This window comes from Pristiophorus japonicus (genome assembly GCF_044704955.1).
Source record: "Pristiophorus japonicus isolate sPriJap1 chromosome 24 unlocalized genomic scaffold, sPriJap1.hap1 SUPER_24_unloc_1, whole genome shotgun sequence".
Taxonomy (NCBI): Eukaryota; Metazoa; Chordata; class Chondrichthyes; family Pristiophoridae; genus Pristiophorus; species Pristiophorus japonicus.
Window position 1 is genome coordinate 3,330,674 of NW_027250648.1, and position 27,983 is coordinate 3,358,656.

The window sequence follows — 27,983 nt, forward strand, 5'->3', positions numbered from 1 at the left end:
CACTCAGATCTCGTTGCACCTCCCCTTTTACTAATCTGTCACCATTCAGATCATAATATACCTTCCTGTTTTTGCCACCAAAGTGGACAACCTCACACTTATCCACATTATACTGTATCTGCCATGCATTTGCCCACTCACCTAACATGTCCAATTCACCCTGCAGCCTCTTAGCATCCTCCTCACAGCTCACACTGCCACCCAGCTTAGTGTCATCTGCAAACTTGGAGATATTACATTCAATTCCTTCATCTAAATCATTAATATATATTGTAAATAGCTGGGGTCCCAGCACCGAACCTTGCAGTACCCCACTAGCCTGCCATTCTGAAAAGGACCCGCTTATTCCTACTCTTTGCTTTCTGTCTGCCAACCAGTTCTCTATCCACGTCAATACATTACCCCCAATCCCATGTGCTTTAATTTTGCACACTAATCACTTTTGTGGGACCTTGTCAATAGCCTTTTCAAAGTCCAAATACACCACATCCACTGGTTCTCCCTTATCCACTCTACTAATTACATCCTCAAACAATTTTAGAAGATTTGTCAAGCATGATTTCCCTTTCATAAATCCATGCTGACTTGGATTGATCCTGTCACTGCTTTCCAAATGCGCTGCAATTACATCTTTAAATAATTGATTTCAGCATTTTCCCCATTACCGATGTCAGGCAAACTGGTCTATAATTCCCTGGTTTCTTTTTCCCTCCTATTTTAAAAAGTAGGGTTACATTAGCTACCCTCCAGTCCATCGGAACTGATCCAGAGTCCATGGAATGTTGGAAAATTTAATTTTGTTTCTTTTGTTTCAAAACTCAGCTTATGCTGGCAACCTGTGGGCTTCCAATTTGTTTCAACACAAACAGGCCTTACCGTATAATCTACACTTTTAACATTTCTACATACATAGAATCAATGTTCATCATTAATAAACACATTTATTCTTACACACTGCCTGTGGAAAGAGCTTGAACCAGTTACACAGCCTGAAAAAAACGAGGCTTCAACTGATTGTCCAACCTGGTCACCTGCACCACAGAGAAACCATGGAAATGTGGGGATTGTGGGAAGGGATTCAATTACCCGTCCCAGCTGGATATTCATTGATGCATTCACACCGGGGAGAAGCTGTTCACATGCTCCATGTGTGGGAAGGGATTCACTCAGTTATCCAAGCTGCTGACACACCAGCGAGTTCACACTGGGGAGAGACTGTTCACCTACATTGAGTGTGGGTAACCTCCGACACACCGACTTGTTCACACTGTTAAGAGATTATTTAAATTTTCTGACTGTGTGAAGAACTTTAAAAGCACAAAGGATCTGCTGACTCACCACGTACTCACACTGGGGAGAGGCTGTTCACCGGCTCAGAGTGGGAAGAGATTCGCTCAGTCATGCACTCCGCTCAGACACCAGCGAGTTCACAACTAACTACAGTGGTTGGATTCTGCTGTTATTGCTGCGGTTAATCACGGCAGCATGGAGCCCCCGACCTGCGAGAAACCACCGGCCGCAGGTCGGGGCCATAAAAGGAGCGGAGGTGCGGCGGTCTGGAACATGGAGGCCACTTCAGGGAGCAGCGCGAGCTGGTGCAGGAGGGCGACAACTTGGAGAAAGGCAACTGGATTGGATGTCACCAAAATCAAGGTCGCTGATTGGACCGTGGGCAGGTACAGCAGGAGCGCGAGGTCGGGCGAAGAAGCAGCAAGAGATTGTAGAACGACATGATCGGGGCCCAGGAGAGGCGTGAGTTCTGGGCCCAGAAGAGACGATGGCCAAGGGGCAGCACGGCCTAGCCCACACTGCGCTATGTGTGTGCACTAGGTCCGTGCAGCAGAGCTGGTTTCCATTTGCCACTGGAACAAGACCTAGTTCTGTCAAGCCCTGTGGTGGCTGGTGTGCAACGGCCACCACACATTAATAAAATCCACGCACAGCATCTTCCACCCTTCAATATGGAGTTCGGGACCTGGAATGTCAGGTCCATCATTGAAACACCTGTGAACTCATCCCTTTTTGGTGGGGAAGCAAGTCATCCTCGATATGAGGGATCACCTAAGAAGTAATCAAATCCAGGACTGAATCATGTTCACTGTAGCCATCATGCTTTATTTCTGCTGATGTTAATAACCCCTATAAACTGGGCTTGAGTTTAATATTCTGGATAAATATGAAATAAATCAGCTTTTTTCAAACACTGTCGAATATTTGCTTTTTCCATGAAAAAAACTAAGTGCTAGACTTTCCACTATGATCGCCATCGCCCGAAAATGGGCGATATTTCTGGCCTCAGTGTTTTTTTATTTTTCATGATCGCTGGAATATAGCCCATTTTAAAAAGTGTTAGTTTCGCCTTTATATTTTGGGCAACAGCCTTAGCAATGTGAAATGGACCTTAGCGATGTATTCAGTCATGCAAGGCTGGCGTCCATAGCAGCGGGTGTTCTGCACATGGGCTTTTTTTTTTTAGCAGACGTTTTCCCGCGATTCGGGAGTTCAGGGGTCATGTGCGCATACTCAGAAGAGTGAAAGAGAGGGAGAGAGAGAAGAAGAGAGAAAGCAAGCAGTCTGATACCTTGAAAGATGTCTAGTGATACGAGTATGCAGCAGGAGGAACTGTCAGCGAGAAGGAGAGCGAAAGCCTTCTCGGATGAGGCGAATGAGGCCCTCGTTAATGAGGTGGAGAATAGGTGAGGACAATTAACCTGGGGTGTGCGTGGGTAACCTCCCCCTCCCCCCCGGACTTATCAAAAAATATGGGGCGATATCACCGCCGTTTCTTCTGTGGCCCACGATAGGCGTGAGGCAGATCAGTGCCGCAAGAGGTGGAACAGCCTGGTTGCTTCAGCAAAAGTAAGTATTAAATTGTTTTATTTTAAATTGTAATGATCCACTGAATGAATTAGAATGTAAATCTGCCGATTGTAATTAAGCCGGGTAATCTTGGGTAGCTTCTCCGTTAAGATTTGCACTGGGGTCGGAACCTCCACCTTTAAGTCCAATTTTGCTCAGTATTAATTATTATTTAAAGGAATGACTGGAAACAGACAAACCGCAAACATTCGGCATTTCTATCGCGTTAGTTTAGGAGAATTTTTGTGTGCTGTGAGCAAGTCTTTAACTTGGGCACCATCTCCTTTTCGGTTACGTTGGTGGACTGAGCACTGAGGGGTCTGGTCACCTTCACCCAGACTGTGTCATTCTCTCCAGCTGCTGTCACTCACACAATGATCCAACCTGGACTGGGGGAGAGCTGCCCTGGCTCACTGTCTGCCCTGGGATACTTTAGGACATTAGCTCCGGCCACACGGAGGTCTCCGAGCACAGCACATGGACACGGTGCCCCCTCCCATTACAGTCCTGTCATTGCCGAGCTCACCAGCGGTCCTGATTTTCTCTTCCCCCGCCCCCTGGGCGACCTCCATCAATTCAAATAACCTCCCCTCAGACGCCGAATGGCACGGCCCGTGGATGGGACCTTTCCTGGAGATTGTACACGAGATGTTTGGTGTCAAGCAATAGTTCCTAAACACGATCTTGTTAAATATTTTCTCTGAACGTAGATGTTATATCCATTGTGGGTACAAAATGTATTAGCCTATAACGTTAAGTTACGGATGAATAGAATGTGGGGTGACAATATCTGTTGTGTTTCTGTAATAGTACTTGTCAATTAGCTTAAGCTATGCTCATGTCAGGTTTACAGAGGAAGATACCCAAGAATCATGCAGAGCAGAGACGGACTGGAGGAGGGCCTGCTGAGCTTCACCCGCTCACAGACTTGGAGGAGCATGCTGCAGTATTAGTGGTCACCCACAATCGTTCTGCCAACCGTGGTGGTGCAGATCCTGTTGTTGCACCAGGTGAGTAATGTGTAAAGCAGTAGTAAAGCTGTGGTAATTTAAAGTAATTTAATGGCATTTCATTATAATATATGAATGATGTAATGTTATCCATGCAGCTTCTGTACTCTCAGGTTAATCATATGTAACGTCTCTTGTTCACATTTTTTGCAGTAGTGTTGCTCTTCGAACATATGCCAGCGCAGTGCAAGCATTCTCATGTCTACCCTTCTCTTCTAATAACCTCAATTATGTTTTGCAGCTACCCAGACTCCCGAGGCCCCTGCCCCAACACCTGTACCACTGTAGGTGGTCATCACCACGGGTGAGGAACAAGAATATGAGGAGGAGGAAGATGACCCAGAGTTTTCATCTGTGGTACCTGCTGCCACGTCATCATCAACAGATGAAGTAGCGGGGCCAAGCGGCTTGCAGTAGGCCACTCCAAGGCATCCAGTGCCCACGCTGACCCCGCGGAGGTTGAGTCAGCGAGGTAGGCACGCGCTGCGATGGGCAGATCCAAATGAAGACATGGTCTCACTGCCTATCACATCAAGTCCCAAACTTGTTCCGTTTGTGTACATGGCTTGTGGGTGTGATAGACTCAACTGTAGTGTCTCACTTTACACTCATCTGAAGTTCTGGTGACCCACCCCTTTATAGAACTATCTTGGATAAGATTTTAAATGTTATTTTCTGCACCAGTTATCCCAGTTTGGATCTGATTTTTAAAAAACTCTTCCACACATGTTGCATGTGACGGCCTTTGAAATGTTCTGATCTTTGTAATTGCCACTGTTGATTTTGATGGGTCTTGCTGATTTAATCTCTTGCACTATTTCTTCAATCGAGATCATTGTTTCACATACTTTCTTTATCATGTCATTAGGTCCTCCATTGATCCCCATCAATAATCCTTGGTTACAGACTGGGGTTTGGGTGTAGGTTTAGGGGTTAGTGGTTGGGGCCGGTGGTTATTGGTTGGGGATAGTCGATACAATGTTCGGTTTACGAGTTAGTGATTAGGGTTAGAAACACTATTGACAACGCAGTACGTATCGGCAAAATACGTACCGTGATCGCGCAACTGTATCACGTGACATCACTGTAATCGACATGGTGTTTATGCTGACTCACGGTCATGGCCCCAAATAGGTCGCTGGCACTGTTTTTACCAAGGAGGGGAATAGAGTGTTTGTTGTCAAACTGCTTAACGGACAAACATTCAGAAAGCATTTAGACCAGACCAAATTGCGATTTACAGGTAACCAGGAACTACTGGGAGAGGACCTTACCTTCAGCGATCCACCTACACACACCCAGTCAACAACCGGCCCAGCTGCCAACCACGAGGATGATCCCACCATCTCCAACAGTCCAGTCAGACCAACAGCTGCAAGACAGCAGTGGCCCAACCAATGTACTCATGCCAGAAGTGACACTCAGGCGATCAACCAGGGAGCGCAGAGTTCCGGATCACCTGAACCTGTAACTAACTCGCATCAAAGACTTTGGGGTGGAGGGGAGGGGGGGAATGTTGTCATATATGTATACTCTGTGTATATACTATGCTGGTACCACTAGATGGGAGGCCCAGGCAGGAGCTGTATAAAAGGCTGGTCACCACACGGTGAAGGCACTCTGCAGACAATAAAGAGACCAAGGTCACAGCAGTTCAAGCACAGCACTAGGCCTCGTGGAGTTATTCTACAGATAAGTACAGACATTTTGGGCCCAAGTTTCCACAAGAAAAAAAACGGGCGCCCCTCCGAGCGGGGCGCCCGTTTTTCGCGCCTAAAAAAATCCTCGGTATTCTCCACCTACTTACAGGTCCTCTGGCCCTCGGCGCAGCCAGCACGAGCTGTGGGGGGGCGGAGCCAGGTCCCGACGCTGAAAACAGTGCCGGGACTTCTGCACATGCGCGCTACAGTTGGCACGCAAGTGCAGTAGCTCCAGGCGCCGAACTGTGTGGGAGGGGCCCGAAGCACGCAGCCCCTAGCCCTGGCCCAATGGCTTCACTGGGGCTGCATGAATGAGGCTCCTCCCACGGCCAGCTCCTGCTTCCCACCCGACCGGACCCGACACTCACTCCCCCCACCCCCGCCGACCAGACCCGACCCGACACCTGCTCCGACCCGACACGCGCTCCCACCTCCCCCGCCGCCCCGCCCCGAGACCCGCTTCCCCCCCGCCCCGACCCGAGACCCGCTCCCCCCCGACCCGAGACCCGCTCCCCCCCGCCCCGCCCCGAGACCCGCTCCCCCCCCGCCCCGACCCGAGACCCGCTTCCCCCCCCCCCCCGACTGACCCGACCCACGCTCCTGTTCCCCGACCCGACGCCCCCCCCGCGCTCTCTCTCTCTCTCCCTCCCCCTCTCTCTCTCTCTCTCTCTCTCCCCCTCTCTCTCTCTCTCTCCCTCCCTCTCCCTCCCTCCCCCTCTCTCTCTCTCTCCCTCCCTCCCTCCCCCTCTCTCTCTCCCTCCCTCCCCCCCCCCCCCCCTCCCTCTCTCTCTCTCTCTCTCTCTCTCTCTCGCTCTCGCTCTCGCTCCCGCTCCCGCTAAGGTTTTTTCAGTTCTATAAAAATCTTCACTGGCTCCATTCTACTTTAGTTTGGAGTACATTTTCACTGTGGAAACTTTCAAATCAGGTGTCAGTGGCCACACACGCCCCCTTTTGAAGAAAAAATTCTGTTCTAAACTAGAACTGTTGAAAAAAAAATGTGGAGAATTGCGATTTCTAAAATAGTCTGTTCTCCACCAGTTGCTCCTAAAAATCAGGCGCGAATCATGTGGAAATTTGGGCCCATTATTACGAACTGCTATAACTGGGCTTGAGTTTAATATTCTGGATAAATATTAAATAAATCAGCTTTTTTCAAACACAGTGTGTCGAATATTTGATTTATAGAAACATAGAAAATAGGTGAAGGAGTAGGCCATTCGGCCCTTCGAGCCTGCACCACCATTCAATGAGTTCATGGCTGAACATGCAACTTCAGTACCCCATTCCTGCTTTCTCGCCATACCCCTTGATCCTCTGAGTAGTAAGGACTTCATCTAACTCCCTTTTGAATATATTTAGTGAATTGGCCTCAACTACTTTCTGTGGTAGAGAATTCCACAGCTTCACTACTCTCTGGGTGAAGAAGTTTCTTTTCATCTCGGTCCTAAATGGCTTACCCCTTATCCTTAGACTGTGACCCCTGGTTCTGGACTTCCCCAACATTGGGAACATTCTTCCTGCATCCAACCTGTCCAAACCCGTCAGAATTTTAAACGTTTCTATGAGGTCCCCTCTCACTCTTCTGAACTCCAGTGAATACAAGCCCAGTTGATCCAGTCTTTCTTGATAGGTCAGTCCCACCATCCCAGGAATCAGTCTGGTGAATCTTCGCTGCACTCCCTCAATCGCAAGAGTGTCCTTCCTCAAGTTAGGAGACCAAAACTGTACACAATACTCCAGGTGTGGCCTCACCAAGGCCCTGTACAACTGTAGCAACACCTCCCTGCCCCTGTACTCAAATCCCCTCGCTATGAAGGCCAACATGCCATTTGCTTTCTTAACCGCCTGCTGTACCTGCATGCCAACCTTCAATGACTGACGTACCATGACACCCAGGTCTCGTTGCACCTTCCCTTTTCCTAATCTGTCACCATTCAGATAATAGTCTGTCTCTCTGTTTTTACCACCAAAGTGGATAACCTCACATTTATCCACATTATACTTCATCTGCCATGCATTTGCCCACTCACCTAACCTATCCAAGTCACTCTGCAGCCTAATAGCATCCTCCTCGCAGCTCATACTGCCACCCAACTTAGTGTCATCCGCAAATTTGGAGATACTACATTTAATCCCTTCGTCCAAATCATTAATGTACAATGTAAACAGCTGGGGCCCCAGCACAGAACCTTGCGGTACCCCACTAGTCACTGCTTGCCATTCTGAAAAGTACCCATTTACTCCTACTCTTTGCTTCCTATCTGACAACCAGTTCTCAATCCACGTCAGCACACTACCCCCAATCCCATGTGCTTTAACTTTGCACATTAATCTCTTGTGTGGGACCTTGTCGAAAGCCTTCTGAAAGTCCAAATACACCACATCAACTGGTTCTCCTTTGTCCACTCTACTGGAAACATCCTCAAAAAATTCCAGAAGATTTGTCAAGCATGATTTCCCTTTTACAAATCCATGCTGACTTGGACCTATCATGTCACCATTTTCCAGATGCACTGCTATGACATCCTTAATAACTGATTCCATCATTTTACCCACTACTGAGGTCAGGCTGACCGGTCTATAATTCCCTGCTTTCTCTCTCCCTCCTTTTTTAAAAAGTGGGGTTACATTGGCTACCCTCCATTCCATAGGAACTGATCCAGAGTCAATGGAATGTTGGAAAATGACTGTCAATGCATCCGCTATTTCCAAGGCCACCTCCTGAAGTACTCTGGGATGCCGTCCATCAGGCCCTGGGGATTTATCGGCCTTCAATCCCATCAATTTCCCCAACACAATTTCCCGACTAATAAAGATTTCCCTCAGTTCCTCCTCCTTACTAGACCCTCTGACCACTTTTATATCCGGAAGGTTGTTTGTGTCCTCCTTAGTGAATACCGAACCAAAGTACTTGTTCAATTGGTCTGCCATTTCTTTGTTCCCCGTTATGACTTCCCCCGATTCTGACTGCAGGGGACCTACGTTTGTCTTTACTAACCTTTTTCTCTTTACATACCTATAGAAACTTTTGCAATCCGCCTTAATGTTCCCTGCAAGCTTCTTCTCGTACTCCATTTTCCCTGCCCTAATCAAACCCTTTGTCCTCCTCTGCTGAGTTCTAAATTTCTCCCAGTCCCCAGGTTCGCTGCTATTTCTGGCCAATTTGTATGCCACTTCCTTGGCTTTAATACTATCCCCGATTTCCCCAGATAGCCATGGTTGAGCCACCTTCCCTTTTTTATTTTTACGCCAGACGGAATGTACAATTGTTGTAATTCATCATGCGGTCTCTAAATGTCTGCCATTGCTCATCCTGTCAACCCCTTCAGTATCATTCGCCAATCTATCCTAGCCAATTCACGCCTCATACCTTCAAAGTTAGCCTTCTTTAAGTTCTGGACCATGGTCTCTGAATTAACTGTTTCATTCTCCATCCTAATGCAGAATTCCACCATATTATGGTCACTCTTCCCCAAGGGGCCTCGCACAATGAGATTGCTAATTAATCCTCTCTCATTACACAACACCCAGTCTAAGACGGCCTTCCCCCTAGTTGGTTCCTCGACATATTGGTCTAGAAAACCATCCCTTATGCACTCCAGGAAATCCTCCTCCACCGTATTGCTTCCAGTCTGGCTAGCCCAATCTATGTGCATATTAAAGTCACCCATTATAACTGCTGTACCTTTATTGCATGCACCCCTAATTTCCTGTTTGATGCCCTCCCCAACATCACTACTACTGTTTGGAGATCTGTACACAACTCCCACTAACGTTTTTTGCCCTTTGGTGTTCTGCAGCTCTACCCATATAGATTCCACATCATCCAAGCTAATGTCTTTCCTAACTATTGCATTAATCTCCTCTTTAACCAGAAATGCTACCCCACCTCCTTTTCCTTTTATTCTATCCTTCCTGAATGTTGAATAACCCTGGATGTTGAGTTCCCAGCCCTGATCATCCTGAGCCATGTCTCCGTAATCCCAATCACATCATATTTGTTAACATCTATTTGCACAGTTAATTCATCCACCTTATTGCGGATACTCCTTGCATTAAGACACAAAGCCTTCAGGCTTGTTTTTTTAACACCCTTTGTCGTTTTAGAATTTAGCTGTACAGTCGCCCTTTTTATTCTTTGCCTTGGGTTTCTCTACCCTCCACTTTTCCTCATCTCCTTTCTGTCTTTTGCTTTTGCCTCCTTTTTGTCTCCCTCTGTCTCCCTGCATTGGTTCCCATCCCCCTGCCATATTAGTTTAACTCCTCCCCAACAGCACTAGCAAACACTCCCCCTAGGACATTGGTTCCGGTCCTGCCCAGGTGCAGACCGTCCGGTTTGTACTGGACCCACCTCTCCCAGAACCGGTTCCAATGCCCCAGGAATTTGAATCCCTCCCTGCTGCACCACTGCTCAAGCCACATATTAATCTGCGCGATCCTGCGATTCCTACTCTGACTAGCATGTGGCACTGGTAGCAATCCCGAGATTACTACTTTTGAGGTCCTACTTTTTAATTTAGCTCCTAGCTCCTTAAATTCGTTTCGTAGGACCTCATCCCTTTTTTTTACCTATGTCGTTGGTACCAATGTGCACCACGACAACTGGCTGTTCTCCCTTCCATTTCAGAATGTCCTGAACCCGCTCCGAGACATCCTTGACCCTTGCACCAGGGAGGCAACATACCATCCTGGAGTCTCGGTTGCGGCCGCAGAAACGCCTATCTATTTCCCTCACCATTGAATCCCCCATCACTATCGCGCTCCCAGTCTTTTTCCTGCCCTCCTGTGCAGCAGAGCCAGCAACGGTGCCATGAACTTGGCTGCTGCTGCCCTCCCCTGATGAGTCATCCCCCCCAATAGTACTCAAAGCGGTGTATCTGTTTTGCAGGGGGATGACCACAGGGGACCCCTGCACTACCTTTCTTGCACTGCTCTTCCTGCTGGTCTTCCATTCCCTATCTGGCTGTGGACCCTTCTCCTGCGGTAAGACCAACTCACTACACGTGATACTCACGTCATTCTCAGCGTCGTGGATGCTCCAGAGTGAATCCACCCTCAGCTCCAATTCCGCAACGCGGACCGTCAGGAGCTCGAGGCGGATACACTTCCTACACACGTAGTCCCCAGGGACACCGGAAGTGTCCCCGAGTTCCCACATGGTACAGGAGGAGCATATCACGAGACCGACCTCTCCTGCCATGCCTTAACCCTTAGATACCCTTAAATTGGTAATAACAATGTTACAATGTTATAATTCCCTTATTGGTTAAAAATCTATCTATCTGTGATTTGAATATATTCAATGAGCTATTATATATTCAATTCAAAACGTGATAAGAGATTAATTGATGTTCTGTTACCGACTGTTCCATTTTTGGGCCTTTTCTTGCACCAGATTATTTTAGTTCTCATTCTATCACATCATATCCCAAACTTGTTCCGTTTGTGTAACATGGCTTGTTGGTGTGATACACTGAACTGTAATGTCTCACTTTACACTCATCTGAAGTTCTGGTGACCCACCCCTTTATAGAATTATCTTGCATTAGATTTTAAATCTGTTATTTTCTGCACCAGTTATCCCATTTTGGATCTGATTTTTAAAAACTCCTCCACACATGTTGCACGTAACAGCCTTTGAAATGTTCATAATTTTGTAATTGTCACTGCTGATTTTGATGGTCTTGTTGATTTAATCTCTTGTTACTATCATACCTTGCACTATTTCTTTAAATCGAGATCATTGTTTCAAATACATCCTTTATCATGTCATTGGGTCCTCCATTGATCCTTTCAATAATCCTTGGTTACAGGCTGGGGTTTGGGTGTAGGTTTAGGGGTTAGTGGTTGGGGCTGATGGTTATTGGTTGGGGATAGTCGATACGATGTTCGGTTTACGAGTTAGTGATTAGGGTTAGAAACCACTATTGACAATGCAGTGTCACTAGACCCGTCGATTTTAATTTCATTTTTTTATAAACCTCACGCAGACAAGTTTAAAAAAAACAGCCTCATGAATTGTTCATTCCAGGAACCTTCTTTTTGACTGAGTCCGCTTTCCTCCTTCCTTTCACATCTCGACATTTCTCAGAAAAAAAATCATCAGGGACATTAGAATTTGGGACAAGAACATGTGGATCCAGGTGTTGCGCTGGTTACATCCAATTATCGGCCTGCCTGAAAAGGGCTTCTGACAATAACCTATCACCAGGCCCCACCAGTCCCCAACTAATTCCACCGTCAGAACTTCATCCATTACCCGCCTTCCGCCCTCACTACAGCTGGATTCACAACCATAACCCATACTGAGGCTCTCCCATTCCCATTTTGTGTCTGTGTAAGTGGTCCCTGGATTTGGTGTCTCAGTGTAAGTGAAAGGTTAAATGAGTGGGCAAAAATTTGGCAGATGGAGTATAATGTGGGAAAATATGAGGTTATCCACTTTGGTCGGAAGAATAAAAAAGCTATTTATTATTTAAATGGAGAGAGACTTCAAAATGCTGCGGTACAGAGGGATCTGGGAGTCCTTGTACGTGAAATACAAAAAGTTAGTATGCAGGTACAGCAAGTAATCAGGAAGGCAAATGGAATGTTGGCCTTTATTGCAAGGGGGATAGAGTATAAAGGCAGAGAAGTTCTGCTACAATTGTACAGAGTATTGGTGAGGCCACACCTGGAGTACTTCATACAGTTTTGGTCTCCTTATTTAAGGAGGGATATACTTGCATTGGCGAGAGGATTCACTAGGTTGATTCCTGAGATGAAAGGGTTGTCTTATGAAAAAAGGTTGAGCAGGTTGGGCCTATACTCATTGAAGTTTAGAAGAATGAGAGGTGATTTTATTGAAATGTATAAGATTCTCAGGGGGCTTGACAGGGTAGATGCAGAGAAGGTGTTTCAGCTCATAAAGGGAAATTGGAACTTGGGGTCACCCATTTAAAACAGAGATGGGGGAATTTCTTCTCTGAGTCGTGAGTCTTTGGAATTGTCTACCCCAGAGAGCTGTGGAGGCTGGGTCATTGAATATATTTAAGGTGGAGATGGGGGACTCAAGGGTTATGGGAAGCGGGCAGGGAAGTAGAGTTGAGGCCAAGATCAGATCAGCCATGATCTTATAGAATGGCGGAGGAGGCTCAAGGGTCCAAATCGCCGATTCCTGCTCCTATTTCTTATGCACCCCAACTCCTCTTTCACCCCAAATCTCCAACCCTGCTCATCGCAACTCCTTTCACCCCTACTCTCCAATCCCCTCAGCCCAACTCCTCTTTCACCCTACTCTCCAACCCCCCCTCAGCCCAACCCCTCCTTCACCCCTACTCTCCAACCCCTCCTTCATCCCTAGTCTCCAACCCCACCGATCACCCCAACCTCTCCTTCACCCCTACTTTCCAACCTCCATCACCCCAACCCCTCCTTCACCCCTACTCTCCAACCCCCAATTGATGTCAGTCAGGATTGGAAAGCTATTTATAACTGCATCAAGGGGCTTTTACAGTTCGTATCTTTATTCTGTCCACTCGAGGAGTTAGATAACAGACTTTCTCCTGTGAATATGGAGCCGGAGTATTGGCCCGTGATGTGTTTACTTGTTCAGCTTGTTGTCTCTAAATATTTAACCTTGTGGTCTCAGACACCAGATAATCAAGCTCACAATAACAGAGTGTCTTTTACTGACATTATGAACAGCACTGCAAAAATATAGAGAGGATAGTTACCGGATCCGGAGAACAGGGATAATGCAGTGGATTCCAAGTTCTCCTCTCCCTAGGTGTGTCTAACAAGCTGCGACTACATTGGCAATATTTATACTGAACTTGTTTGATCTGACCCTGCTCAAACCATAACAACAAGGCTATCTGTGCATTGTTCTGGCTGTGACCACAAGGCTGTGTCACTGCCACACACACATACCATTCCTTGTTTCACATCTCCATACAAACACCATCTCTTTACACATCCCCTTTCTACATAATTGCAGCAGACATGAGCAGGGACACAAGGCTCATTCAAAGACACACATTTCATAACAGCAAAGGTTACACTGGGATAAATCTTCAGTCTGTTTTCATTCAGGCAAAATACAGAGCAGTCGAGCAGCTCACTAGCAGCTTAACAGAGTCTCATCGGCCTGGAATATACAGCAGGATTATTGGGCCATCATCTGGCTACTTGTTCACCTTTTGTTCAATACATCTGCTGGATGGATTTAAATTGAAAACTAAGTTTGCAGGCGTGATGCTCCATTCACACATTGAAGGGGAGAGAGATGCTGTGGGGTACACAGCAAGTCCAGTAGCTGAAAATGATTAACAGACTGGGTTTTGTGTTTAGTGATCCCGGGCGTGTTACCAACTCCTTTCCTGATCCCAAGGCTAGGAGAGGCACTCTGGAAGGTATGGGGAGCTGGGACTTGTCCATGAGAGTAACCGAAGGTCTGAGAACTGAAATAATCTAGAATTATAAAGGAGAAAAGGCCCAAAAATGGAGCAGTCGGTAAGAGTACATCAATTAGTCTCCTCTTACCTTCGAGACATCAAATACTCGACACAGAGTATATTTGAAACAAAGCCGATTTATTTGGCATTGATCCAGAATATGAATCTCCAGCCAATTATAGAGGTCATTAACATCGAGAGAAACAAACCCCAACTGTCAGAATGAACATGGTTCAGTCCTGGATGTGATTATCAGCAGCAATTACAGCAGAATCCAACTTCGGTCGAAATGTGTGAACTCGCCGGTGTCTCAGCAGGCTGGATGAAGCAGTGAATCCTTTCCCACACTCGGAGCAGGTGAACAGCCTCTCCCCGGTGTGAACTCGCTGGTGTTTTAATACGTTGGATAACTGAGTGAATCCCTTCCCACACTCGGAGCAGGTGAACGGCCTCTCCCCGGTGTGAACTCGTTGGTGTATCAGCAGCTGGGTTAATGCAACAAATCCCTTCTGACACACGGAGCAGGAGTACGGTTTCTCCCCAGTGAGAGTGCGTTGGTGTATCAGCAGGTTATTATTTCTTTTAAAGGTCTTCTCACAATCAGAAAATTTAAACGGTCTCTTATCAGAGTGAACTTTCTGGTGTCCAAGCAGGATTGATAACCGAGTGAATCTCTTCCCACACACGGAGCAGGTGAAGGGCCTTTCCCCGGTGTGAATACGCCGGTGTCTCAAAAGGTGGGATGAACGAGGGAAACTCTTCCCACACACGGAGCAGGTGAACAGCCTCTCCCCAGTTTGAACTCGCTGGTGTGCAGCGAGTTGCAATGACTGGCTGAACTTCTCCCCACAGCAAGAGCAACTGAATGGACTCTGAAGAATGTGAAGGAGCTGGTGTTCAGCTAGGCAGAATGACTCCCGGAACCTCTTCCCGCAGTGAGAGCAACAGAATGGTGTCTCGTCAGTGTGAGCTCGCCGGTGTGTAATCAGTTCCTCAGAGGTTGTAAAGCTGTTCCCACAGTCACAGCATTTAAATGGTCTCCCATCAGCATGATCTAATTGGTGTGCAGTGAGGTAGGAGGAACAGGTGAATCCCCTCCCACACACGGAGCAGGTGAATGGCTTTTCCCTATTGCAAGCTCGCTGGCATGTCAGCATGTTGGACAATTGAATGAATCCCATTCAACAGAGGGAGCAGGTGAACGGCCTCTCCCCAGTTTCCAGCCGGGATGGTTAATTGAATCCCTTCCCACAGTCCTCACATTTCTCCGTGATGCGGGTGTCCTTGTGTCTCTCACACACACAACACATGTACGGTTTCTCCCCGCTGTGAATGGTGCAATGTTTTTTCAGGCTCTGTAACTGGTTAAAGCTCTTTCTACAGTCAGTGCACTGGAACACTCTCACTCGGGTGTGTGTGTCTCGGTGCTTTTCCAGTCACACTAATGTTTGAAATCTTTTCCCACAGACAGAACAAAGAAACATTTCTCCTTCCACATTCAAAGGCCGATGATATTCAGACCCTGATGCATCGAGTGACTGTCAGATCTTGATGTGATGTTTGGTTTGAGTTTCCCATTTACATATTTCCCCCTTCTAACACCCTGTAAAAGGAGTATACAAAATACATCACTAAATACAGGAGAGAAATTCAGGATTTTTTCCCAAACATTTTCCCCCAACTGAGGTTAGGCTGACTGGCCTGTAATAACTCAGTCTATCCCTTTCTCCCTTTTTAAACAAAGGTACAACATTAGCAGTCCTCCAGTCCTCTGGCACCACACCTGTAGCCAGAGTGGATTGGAAAATGATGGTCAGAGCCTCTGCTATTTCCTCTTTTGCTTCTCTTCACAGCCTGGGATACATTTCATCTGGGGATTTATCCACTTTCAAAGCTGCCTCTTAATACTTCCTCTCTAACTATGTTTATCTCATCTAATATTTCACGCTCCTCCCTCATTGCAAAGTCTGCATCGCCCCTCTCTTTTGTAAAAACAGATAGAGTATTCATTAAGAATCATACCCACATCTTCTGCCTCCACACACAGATTTCCTTTGTGGTATCTAATGGGCCCCACTCTTTCTCTAGTTATCCTCTTAATGTATTTATAATGTCTACCTGTCCTGCAACCTTCATGGATCTGTGGATATGCACTCCAAGGTCCCTCTGTTCCTCTACACTTCTCAGTGTCCTACCATTCATTGTGTATCCCCTTGCCTTGTTAGCCCTCCCTGAATGCATGACCTCACACTTCTCTGGATTAAATTCCATTTGCCACTGTTCTGCACACCTGATCAGTCCATTGACATCTTCCTGCAATCCACAGCTTTCTTCTTCATTGTCAACCACAAGGCCAATTTTTGTATCATCTGCAAACTTCTTAATCATACACCCAACATTCAAGTCCAAATCATTGATAAAAAAGGGACCTAGTACTGAGCCCTGCAGAACCCCACTGGAAACAGCCTTCCAGTCACAAAAACACCCATCGACCATTACCCTTTGCTTCCTGCCTCCGAGCCAATTTTGGATCCAATTTGCCCCTTTGCCTTGGATCCCATGGGCTTTTGCTTTTGTGACCAGTCTGCCATGTGGGACTTTATCAAAAGTCTTGCTAAAATCCATATACACGACATCAAACGCACTGCCCTCATTGAACCTCCTGTATAGCCCCTCAAAAAATTCAATCAAGTTAGTCAGACCTGACCTTCCCTTAACAAATCCATGCTGACTGTCCTTGATTAATCCGGGTCTTTCCAAATGAAGATTTAGCCTGGCTCTCAGAATTTTTTCCATAATTTTCCCACCACCGAGCTTAGGCTCTCCCCGGATTGTACTGGTCCCACCTCCCCCAGAAACATTCCCAATGCCTCAGGAATCTAATGCCTTCCCTCCTGCATCATCTCAAGCCACATATCTATCCTCCTATTTCTGTACTCACCAGCACGTGGCACCGGAAGTAATCCGGAAATTACTACCTTTGAGGTCCTGTTTTTTAATCTCTTTCCTAGCTCCCTAAAATCGGCCTGAAGGACCTCATCCCGCTTTCCACCTTTGTCATTGGTGCCGATACGGACCACGACCTCTGGCTATTCACCCGCTGCCCCCTCAGAATGTCCTGCAGCCGTTCAGTGACAACCTTGACCCTGGCACCAGGGAGGCAACACATGACCCCTGGAGTCACGTCTGCAGCCACACAAACACCTGTCTGTTCCCCAAGTATCAAATCCCCTACCACTATTGCTCTTCCACTCTTCTTCCTTCCCTCCTGTGCAGCTGAGCTACCCGTGGTTCCGTGGAGTATTTTAAAAAGCTGTTGCCACCAGCCATCTCCTCCAGCACAGAATGTGTCTCACGACCAACAGGAAGGATGTTACTTTAACTACTACAAATGCATAATGAGGGGAAATCAATCTCTGTACCTTTAACTAACAGCGAAATGGAAAGAGGGAAATGAATGACCTTTAAACACCTGGTCCACTTAGCACTGAAGTGTCTGAAACTCAATAGGAACTCCAGGGAAACAAAATACTGACAAATGTTAAACTGTTTTGTTGACAAAAGAAATCTCGATTTAACTTTTAAAAGCTGAATTGTTTAACAGGGGTTCACACGGACTCACCTGACAGGCCGACTCAGGATCCACCCCTCAAGCACCGCGATTGGTTATAGAACACGCTGCTCCCTGGGCCCTCCGGCCTCTGAGCTCTCTTCCTGTTGGTTCCCAGGGCAATCAATCACCACTCGCCAACAATTCGCTGCCAGATGAAGTTGAGGTGCTCAGAGGAAGAAATAAAATGAGGCCGTGAATCAGAGTTAAGAAATAAAATTAGAGAAGCATGATTAAATGAACAAGGAGAGGCAATATAAACGATAGGGTACAATCCTAAAGCAGGTGCATGAACAGTGAGACCTGCGGGTATATGTACACAAATCACTGAACGTGGCAGAACAGGTTGAGAAAGCAGTTAAAAAAGCTTACAGGATCCTGGGCATCATAGAGTACAAAAGCAATGAGGTTTATGATGAACCTTTGTAAAACACTGGTTCGGCCTCAACTGGAGCATTGTGTCCAATTCTGGGCACCACACATTAGGATGTGAAGACCTTAGAGAGGGTGCAGAAAAGATTTACAAGAATGATTCACGAGATGAGGGACTTCAGTTATGTGGATTGACTGGAGAAGCTGGGGTTGTTCTCCTTTTACGCAGCGAGTGAGTAGGATCTGGAATACAAGGCCTGAAAGGGCGGTGGAGGCAGACTCAATCATAGCTTTCAAAAGGGAATTGGATAAGTATCTGAAAGAAAACATTTGCAGGGCCGGGGGAAAGGGCAAGGCAGTGGGACTAGCTGGGAGCCGGCAACGGCTCGAATGGTCTTCCGTGCTGTAACCATTCTCTGATAGAGTGGTTCTGCTCACACAGTTCCCTGACTCAATCTAAAGCCTTCCTGATTGTGAGAACCTGTTAAACCTGCCCTGTACCTTCACTGCTCCAAGGAGAACCACCCCAGATACTGCAGCCATCATCTTATTGAATGGCGGCAGGCCCGACGGGCCAAATGGCCGACTCATCTCCTATTTCTTATGTTCTCATGTATTCATGTCACTGGTCCCCATCCTGCACCTGATGACCTCCCTGCAGTAAGACGGCCGCCACGCATGCTCCCTGCTCTGTAGCAGGACAATGGAAAGCATTGATGTCGAGGAAGCCCCACACCCATTGCTCCCTGCTCGCCGCGGACATGTGCTGCCAAAAGATGGCGGCCGAACTCCCCGCAACACCCCACAGTAACCAAGGCCCGTCCTCGCCCAAAGATGCCCCACAGCCGCAGACTCGGCGGCTAAATCTCTCCTTGTAATGTTTCCCCTGCCCACCTTTGGCTCGTTTGCCGTGAAGGAGTTCAGAGTAGAGCGCTTGCTTTGGGAGACTTGTGTCTGGCATGTGGACAATGTGGCCTGCCCAGTGGAGCTGATCAAGTGTGGCCAGTGCTTCAATGCTGGGGATGATGGCCTGGTTGAGGACGCTAATGTTGGTGCATCTGTTCTCCCAGGGGACTTGCGGAGACATCATTGGTGGTATTTCTCCAGTGACTTGATGTGTTGACTGTACATGGTCCATGTCTCTGAGCCATACAGGAGGGTGGGTATTACTACAGTCCTGTAAACCTTGAGCTTGGTGACAGATTTGAAGGCCTGGTCTTAGAAACATAAAAAATAGGTGCAGGAGTAGGCCATTCGGCCCTTCTAGCCTGCACCGCCATTCAATGAGTTCATGGCTGAACATGCAACTTCAGTACCCCATTCCTGCTTTCTCACCATACCCCTTGATCCCCCTAGTAGTAAGGACTTCATCTAACTCCTTTTTGAATATATTTAGTGAATTGGCCTCAACAACTTTCTGTGGTAGAGAATTCCACAGGTTCACCACTCTCTGGGTGAAGAAATTCCTCCTCATCTCGGTCCTAAATGGCTTACCCCTTATCCTTAGACTGTGTCCCCTGGTTCTGGACTTCCCCAACATTGGGAACATTCTTCCTGCATCTAACCTGTCTAACCCCGTCAGAATTTTAAACATTTCTATGAGGTCCCCTCTCATTCTTCTGAACTCCACTGAATACAAGCCCAGTTGATCCAGTCTTTCTTCATAGGTCAGTCCCGCCATCCCGGGAATCAGTCTGGTGAACCTTCGCTGCACTCCCTCAATAGCAAGAAGGTCCTACCTCAGGTTCGGAGACCAAAACTGTACACAATACTCCAGGTGTGGCCTCACCAAGGTCCTGTACAACTGTAGCAACACCTCCCTGCCCCTGTACTCAAATCCCCTCGCTATGAAGGCCAACATGCCATTTGCTTTCTTAACCGCCTGCTGTACCTGCATGCCAACCTTCAATGACTGATGTACCATGACACCCAGATCTCTTTGCACCTCCCCTTTTCCTAATCTGTCACCATTCAGATAATAGTCTGTCTGTCTGTTTTTACCACCAAAGTGGATAACCTCACATTTATCCACATTATACTTCATCTGCCATGCATTTGCCCACTCACCTAACCTATCCAAGTCGCTCTGCAGCCTCATAGCATCATCCTCGCAGCTCACACTGCCACCCAACTTAGTGTCATCTGCAAATTTGGAGATACTACATTTAATCCCCTCGTCTAAATCATTAATGTACAGTGTAAACAGCTGGGGCCCCAGCACAGAACCTTGCGGTACCCCAGTAGTCACTGCCTGCCATTCTGAAAAGTCCCCATTTACTCCTACTCTTTGCTTCCTGTCTGACAACCAGTTCTCAATCCATGTCAGCACACTACCCCCAATCCCATGTGCTTTAACTTTGCACATTAATCTCTTGTGTGGAACCATGTCGAAAGCCTTCTGAAAGTTCAAATATACCACATCAACTATTTCTCCCTTGTCCACTCTACTGGAAACATCCTCAAAAAATTCCAGAAGATTTGTCAAGCATGATTTCCCTTTCACAAATCCATGCTGACTTGGACCTATCATATCACCTCTTTCCAAATGCACGGCTATGACATCCTTAATAATTGATTCCATCATTTTACCCACTACTGAGGTCAGGCTGACCGGTCTATGATTCCCTGTTATCTCTCTCCCTCCTTTTTTAAAAAGTGGGGTTACATTGGCTACCCTCCACTCCATAGGAACTGATCCAGAGTCAATGGAATGTTGGAAAATGACTGTCAATGCATCCACTATTTCCAAGGCCACCTCCTTAAGTACTCTGGGATGCAGTCCATCAGGCCCTGGGGATTTATCGCCCTTCAATCCCATCAATTTCCCCAACACAATTTCCCGACTAATAAAGATTTCCCTCAGTTCCCCCTCCTTACTAGACCCTCTGACCCCTTTTATATCCGGAAGGTTGTTTGTATCCTCCTTAGTGAATACCGAACCAAAGTACTTGTTCAATTGGTCTGCCATTTCTTTGTTCCCCGTTATGACTTCCCCTGATTCTGACTGCAGGGGACCTATGTTTGTCTTTACTAACCTTTTTCTCTTTACATATCTATAGAAACTTTTGCAATCCGTCTTAATGTTCCCTGCAAGCTTCTTCTCGTAATCCATTTTCCCTGCCCTAATGAAACCCTTTGTCCTCCTCTGCTGAGTTCTAAATTTCTCCCATTCTCCGGGTTCGCTGCTATTTCTGTCCAATTTGTATGCCACTTCCTTGGCTTTAATACTATCCCTGATTTCCCTTGATAGCCATGGTTGAGCCACCTTCCCTTTTTTTATTTTTACGCCAGACAGGAATGTACAATTCTTGTAGTTCATCCATGCGGTCTCTAAATGTCTGCCATTGCCCATCCACAGTCAACCCCTTCAGTATCATTCGCCAATCAATCCTAGCCAATTCACGCCTCATATCTTCAAAGTTACCCTTCTTTAAGTTCTGGACCATGGTCTCTGAATTAACTGTTTCATTCTCCATCCTAATGTAGAATTCCACCATATTATGGTCACTCTTCTCCAAGGGGCCTCGCACAACGAGATTGCTAATTAATCCTCTCTCATTACACAACACCCAGTCTAAGATGGCCTCCCCCCTAGTTGGTTCCTCGACATATTGGTCTAAAAAACCATCCCTTATGCACTCCAGGAAATCCTCCTCCACCGTATTGCTTCCAGTTTGGTTAGCCCAATCTATGTGCATATTAAAGTCACCCATTATAACTGCTGCACCTTTATTGCACGCACCCATAATTTCATGTTTGATGCCCTCTCCAACATCACTACTACTGTTTGGAGGTCTGTACACAACTCCCTCTAACGTTTGTTGCCCTTTGGTGTTCTGCAGCTCTACCCATATAGATTCCACATCATCCAAGCTAATGTCCTTCCGAACTATTGCCTTAATTTCCTCCTTAACCAGCAATGCTACCCCACCTCCTTTTCCTTTTATTCTATCTTTCCTGAATGTTGAATACCCCTGGATGTTGAGTTCCCAGCCCTGATCATCCTGGAGCCACGTCTTCGTAATCCCAATCGCATCATATTTGTTAACATCTATTTGCACAGTTAATTCATCCACCTTATTGCGGATACTCCTTGCATTTTTGTTCTTTGCCTTGGGTTTCTCTGCCCTCCACTTTTCCTCATCTCCTTTCTGTCTTTTGCTTTTGCCTCCTTTTTGTTTCCCTCTGTCTCCCTGCATTGGTTCCCATCCCCCTGCCATATTAGTTTAACTCCTCCCCAACAGCACTAGCAAACACTCCCCCTAGGACATTGGTTCCAGTCCTGCCCAGGTGCAGACTGTCCGGTTTGTACTGGTCCCACTTCCCCCAGAACCAGTTCCAATGCCCCAGGAATTTGAATTCCTCCCTGCTTCAAACACTCTTTTCCTCAGACGGCTTTAGACTGCACTGGCGCACTGGAGGCGGTGTTGAATCTCGTCGTCAATGTCTGCTGTTGTTGATAAGAGGCTCCCGAGGTATGGGAAATGGTCCACGTTGTCCAGGGCCGCACCGTGCGGCGGGGACTGGTTGGTGGAGGATCTTTGTCTTACGGATGTTTAGTGTAAGGCCTATGCTTTCATGCGCCTCAGTGAATACGTTGACTATGCCCTGGAGTTCAGCCTCTGGATGTGCACAGACGCAGGCGTCGGCGTCGTCCGCGTACTGTAGCTCGACGACAGAGGTTGGGGTGGATTTGGACCTGGCCTGGAGATGACGAAGGTTAAACAGGTTCCCACTGGTTCTGTAGTTTAGTTCCACTCCAGTAGGGAGCTTGTTGAGTGTGAGATGGAGCAGGGCAAGTGAGGAAACATAGAAACATAGAAAATAGGTGCAGGAGCAGGCCATTCAGCCCTTCTAGCCTGCACCGTCATTCAATGAGTTCATGGCTGAACATGAAACTTCAGTACCCCCTTCCTGCTTTCTCGCCATAACCCTTGATCCCACGAGTAGCAAGGACTTCATCTAACTCCATTTTGAATATATTTAGTGAATTGGCCTCAACTACTTTCTGTGGTAGAGAATTCCACAGGTTCACCACTCTCTGGGTGAAGAAGTTTCTCCTCATCTCGGTCCTAAATGGCTTACCCCTTATCCTCAGACTGTGACCCCTGGTTCTGGACTTCCCCAACATTGGGAACATTCTTCCTGCATTTAACCTGTCTAAACCCGTCAGAATTTTAAACGTTTCTATGAGGTCCCCTCTCATTCTTCTGAACTCCAGTGAATACAAGCCCAGTTGATCCAGTCTTTCTTCATAGGTCAGTCCCACCATCCCGGGAATCAGTCTGGTGAATCTTCGCTGCACTCCCTCAATAGCAAGAATGTCCTTCCTCAAGTTAGGAGACCAAAACTGTACACAATACTCCAGGTGTGGCCTCACCAAGGCCCTGTACAACTGTAGCAACACCTCCCTGCCCCTGTATTCAAATCCCCTCGCTATGAAGGCCAACATGCCATTTGCTTTCTTAACCTTCAATGACTGATGTACCATGACACCCAGGTCTCGTTGCACCTTCCCTTTTCCTAATCTGTCACCATTCAGATAATAGTCTGTCTCTCTGTTTTTACCACCAAAGTGGATAACCTCACATTTATCCACATTATACTTCATCTGCCATGCATTTGCCCACTCACCTAACCTATCCAAGTCACTCTGCAGCCTAATAGCATCCTCCTCGCAGCTCACACTGCCACCCAACTTAGTGTCATCCGCAAATTTGGAGATACTGCATTTAATCCCCTCGTCTAAATCATTAATGTACAATGTAAACAGCTGGGGCCCCAGCACAGAACCTTGCGGCACCCCACTAGTCACTGCCTGCCATTCTGAAAAGTACCCGTTTACTCCTACTCTTTGCTTCCTGTCTGACAACCAGTTCTCAATCCATGTCAGCACACTACCCCCAATCCCATGTGCTTTAACTTTGCACATTAATCTCTTGTGTGGGACCTTGTCGAAAGCCTTCTGAAAGTCCAAATATACCACATCAACTGGTTCTCCTTTGTCCACTTTACTGGAAACATCCTCAAAAAATTCCAGAAGATTTGTCAAGCATGATTTCCCTTTTACAAATCCATGCTGACTTGGACCTATCATGTCACCATTTTCCAGATGTACTGCTATGACATCCTTAATAATTGATTCCATCATTTTACCCACGACTGAGGTCAGGCTGACCGGTCTATAATTCCCTGCTTTCTCTCTCCCTCCTTTTTTAAAAAGTGGGGTTACATTGGCTACCCTCCACTCCATAGGAACTGATCCAGAGTCAATGGAATGTTGGAAAATGACTGTCAATGCATCCGCTATTTCCAAGGCCACCTCCTTAAGTACTCTGGGATGCAGTCCATCAGGCCCTGGGGATTTATCGCCCTTCAATCCCATCAATTTCCCCAACACAATTTCCCGACTAATAAAGATTTCCCTCAGTTCCCCCTCCTTACTAGACCCTATGACCCCTTTTATATCCGGAAGGTTGTTTGTATCCTCCTTAGTGAATACCGAACCAAAGTACTTGTTCAATTGGTCTGCCATTTCATTGTTCCCCGTTATGACTTCCCCTGATTCTGACTGCAGGGGACCTACGTTTGTCTTTACTAACCTTTTTCTCTTTACATACCTATAGAAACTTTTGCAATCCGCCTTAATGTTCCCTGCAAGCTTCTTCTCGTACTCCATTTTCCCTGCCCTAATCAAACCCTTTGTCCTCCTCTGCTGAGTTCTAAATTTCTCCCAGTCCCCAGGTTCGCTGCTATTTCTGGCCAATTTGTATGCCACTTCCTTGGCTTTAATACTATCCCTGATTTCCCTAGATAGCCACGGTTGAGCCACCTTCCCTTTTTTATTTTTACGCCAGACAGGAATGTACAATTGTTGTAATTCATCCATGCGGTCTCTAAATGTCTGCCATTGCCCATCCACAGTCAACCCCCTAAGTATCATTCGCCAATCTATCCTAGCCAATTCACGCCTCATACCTTCAAAGTTACTCTTCTTTAAGTTCTGGACCATGGTCTCTGAATTTACTGTTTCATTCTCCATCCTAATGCAGAATTCCACCATATTATGGTCACTCTTCCCCAAGGGGCCTCGCACAATGAGATTGCTAATTAATCCTCTCTCATTACACAACACCCAGTCTAAGATGGCCTCCCTCCTAGTTGGTTCCTCAACATACTGGTCTAGAAAACCATCCCTTATGCACTCCAGGAAATCCTCCTCCACCGTATTGCTTCCAGTCTGGCTAGCCCAATCTATGTGCATATTAAAGTCACCCATTATAACTGCTACACCTTTATTGCATGCACCCCTAATTTCCTGTTTGATGCCCTCCCCAACATCCCTATTACTGTTTGGAGGTCTGTACACAACTCCTACTAACGTTTTTTGCCCTTTAGTGATTCCACATCATCCAAGCTAATGTCTTTCCTAACTATTGCATTAATCTCCTCTTTAACCAACAATGCTACCCCACCTCCTTTTCTCTTTACTGTATCCTTCCTGAATGTCGAATACCCCTGAATGTTGAGTTCCCAGCCCTGATCATCCTGGAGCCACGTCTCCGTAATCCCTATCACATCATATTCATTAACATCTATTTGCAGTTAATTCATCCACCTTATTGCGGATACTCCTTGCATTAAGACACAAAGCCTTCAGGCTTGTTTTTTTGACACCCTTTGTCCTTTTAGAATTTTGCTGTACAGTGGCCCTTTTTGTTCTTTGCCTTGGGTTTCTCCGCCCTCCACTTTTCCTCATCTCCTTTCTGTCTTTTGCCTTTGCCTCCTTTTTGTTTCCCTCTGTCTCCCTGCATTGGTTCCCATCCCCCTGCCATATTAGTTTAAATCCTCCCCAACAGCACTAGCAAACACTCCCCCTAGGACATTGGTTCCGGTCCTGCCCAGGTGCAGACCGTCCGGTTTGTACTGGTCCCACCTCCCCCAGAACCGGTCCCAATGCCCCAGGAATTTGAATCCCTCCCTGCTGCACCACTGCTCAAGCCACGTATTCATCTGCGCTATCCTGCGATTCCTACTCTGACTATCACGTGGTACTGGTAGCAATCCCGAGATTACTACTTTTGAGGTCCTACTTTTTAATTTAGCTCCTAGCTCCTTAAATTCGTTTCGTAGGACCTCATCCCTTTTTTTACCTATGTCGTTGGTACCAATGTGCACCACGACAACTGGCTGTTCTCCCTCCCATTTCAGAATGTCCTGCACCCGCTCCGAGACATCCTTGACCCTTGCACCAGGGAGGCAACATACCATCCTGGAGTCTCGGTTGCGGCCGCAGAAACGCCTATCTATTCCCCTCACCATTGAATCCCCTATCACTATTGCTCTCCCACTCTTTTTCCTGCCCTCCTGTGCAACAGAGCCAGCCACGGTGCCATGAACTTGGCTGCTGCTGCCCTCCCCTGATGAGTCATCCCCCTCAACAGTACTCAAAGCGGTGTATCTGTTTTGCAGGGGGATGACCACAGGGGACCCCTGCACTACCTTTCTTGCACTACTCTTCCTGCTGGTCTTCCATTCCCTATCTGGCTGTGGACCCTTTCCCTGCGGTAAGACCAACTCGCTACACGTGATACTCACGTCATTCTCAGCATCGTGGATGCTCCAGAGTGAATCCACCCTTAGCTCCAACTCCGCAACGCGGACAGTCAGGAGCTGGAGGTGGATACCCTTCCTGCACACGTAGTCGTCAGGGACACCGGAAGTGTCCCTGAGTTCCCACATGGTACAGGAGGAGCATAACACCCGACCGAGCTCTCCTGCCATGAATTAACACTTAGATACCCTTAAATTGGCAACAACAATGTTAAAAGTTACTGACTAATATAAGAAGAAAAAGAAAAACTACTCACCAATCACCAGCCAATCACTTACCCCCTAGGCTGTGACGTCACCTTTGTTTCTTTCTTTGCCTTCTCCCTGTAGCTGCACCGGTACGCCTCTCGCCGACCCCGGACTCGCACTGCTCCGATTGAGAAGAGGTTTGGGGCGATGGCACAGCCCTGTTTGACCCCAGTCTGGACGTGGATTGGGTGTGTAATGGATCTGTTGGTAAGGATCACCCATCACCCCTGTGCTCGCTGACCGACATTGGCTCACGGTTAAGCAACGCCTCGATTTCAGAATTCTCCTAATTGTTTACAAATCCCTCCACGGCCTCGCCCCTCCTTGTCTCTGTGATCTCCCTCAGTCTCACAACCTCCCCTCCCTCCCCTTGAAAGAGCCTCTAATTCTGGCCTTGACCATCCCTGATTATAATCGCTCCACCAGCGGTGGCGCTGCCTGGGCCCCAAGCTCGGGAACTCCCTCCCCAAGACTCTCCCCCTCTCCTCCTACAAGCCGCTGTTTAAAAGCCGCCTCTGTGAGCGACCTGTCGCTCCCCGGCCTTCACTGATTGTTGTGTCTCGGGGCCCAATGTATTTGTCCTGGAACACTCTCACACCGTCCGGCCTTTTGTGACGTTATTTAAATACAATTTGTTGTTGTTGCGGCTCAGGTCCCGCCCCTCGGGCGCCCCGATTGGTTGGAGGACCCGCCGCCGGCTCGCTCCCCATTGGTCGGAAGCACCCGTCAATCAGACCGTGGGCCCGGGTTACGTGTCCCTCGAGTGGGTTCCGCCAAACTGTGTAAAGTGGTGCCGGAACCCGGATGTGCGGACTCTCAGGTTTGGAATTCCCTTTATTCTCCCCCTCCCCCCGCGCCATTCTCTACCCAATCGGAGCGGAGAAAACTCACTTTCCGTCACCGATCGCGGCTCTTTAACGGACACAAACGCCTTTCCCCGGAAAGCCCCGCGCCGGCCCGACTCCGCGCTACAAGATCCGATCGCGCAGGCGCAGCTCCGAGTGTGAGGGAGGGGGTGGTTGATGTCCTCTGGGTATGCGCGGTTATTACCGACGGTGACTGAGAGGGGGCGCTGTGCCCGGCACGGTTCCCGGTCTCTGAGCTGTCAGTCACCCATCAGGCAGTGCGGCTGCTG

General features: G+C 47.4%; 2 protein-coding genes and 1 long non-coding RNA gene across 4 annotated transcripts in view; 1 reads left to right on the top strand and 2 right to left on the bottom strand.

Annotated features, from left to right (window-relative positions):
* The window catches only part of LOC139241202 (zinc finger protein 436-like), a 30,884-nt gene extending 7,343 nt beyond the window's left edge, over nt 1-23,541 (bottom strand). The window contains exons 1-2 of one of the 2 annotated variants that reach the window (XM_070869868.1): nt 17,627-23,541; nt 14,093-15,607 (exon numbers count right to left, since the gene is read on the bottom strand). In XM_070869868.1, the coding sequence (XP_070725969.1) occupies nt 14,238-15,185 (948 nt within the window). In that variant the 5' untranslated portion in view covers nt 15,186-15,607; nt 17,627-23,541 and the 3' untranslated portion in view covers nt 14,093-14,237. The remainder of the gene's footprint in view (nt 1-14,092; nt 15,608-17,626) is intronic. The other variant, XM_070869867.1, reaches the window with a different exon arrangement.
* Nucleotides 23,542-24,821: 1,280 nt separating this feature from the next.
* Nucleotides 24,822-27,826, bottom strand: LOC139241193 (uncharacterized). The gene is made up of 2 exons (XM_070869851.1): nt 27,740-27,826; nt 24,822-27,049 (listed from the first exon to the last, which is right to left on the bottom strand). Exon 2 carries the CDS (start codon nt 26,768-26,770, stop codon nt 25,823-25,825), a length of 948 nt encoding a protein of 315 aa, XP_070725952.1. The 5' UTR covers nt 26,771-27,049; nt 27,740-27,826; the 3' UTR covers nt 24,822-25,822.
* Nucleotides 27,588-27,983, top strand: part of LOC139241194 (uncharacterized) — a 503,322-nt gene continuing 502,926 nt past the window's right edge. Inside the window, exon 1 of the long non-coding RNA XR_011588812.1 lies at nt 27,588-27,668. This is a non-coding gene — a long non-coding RNA (uncharacterized lncRNA). The remainder of the gene's footprint in view (nt 27,669-27,983) is intronic.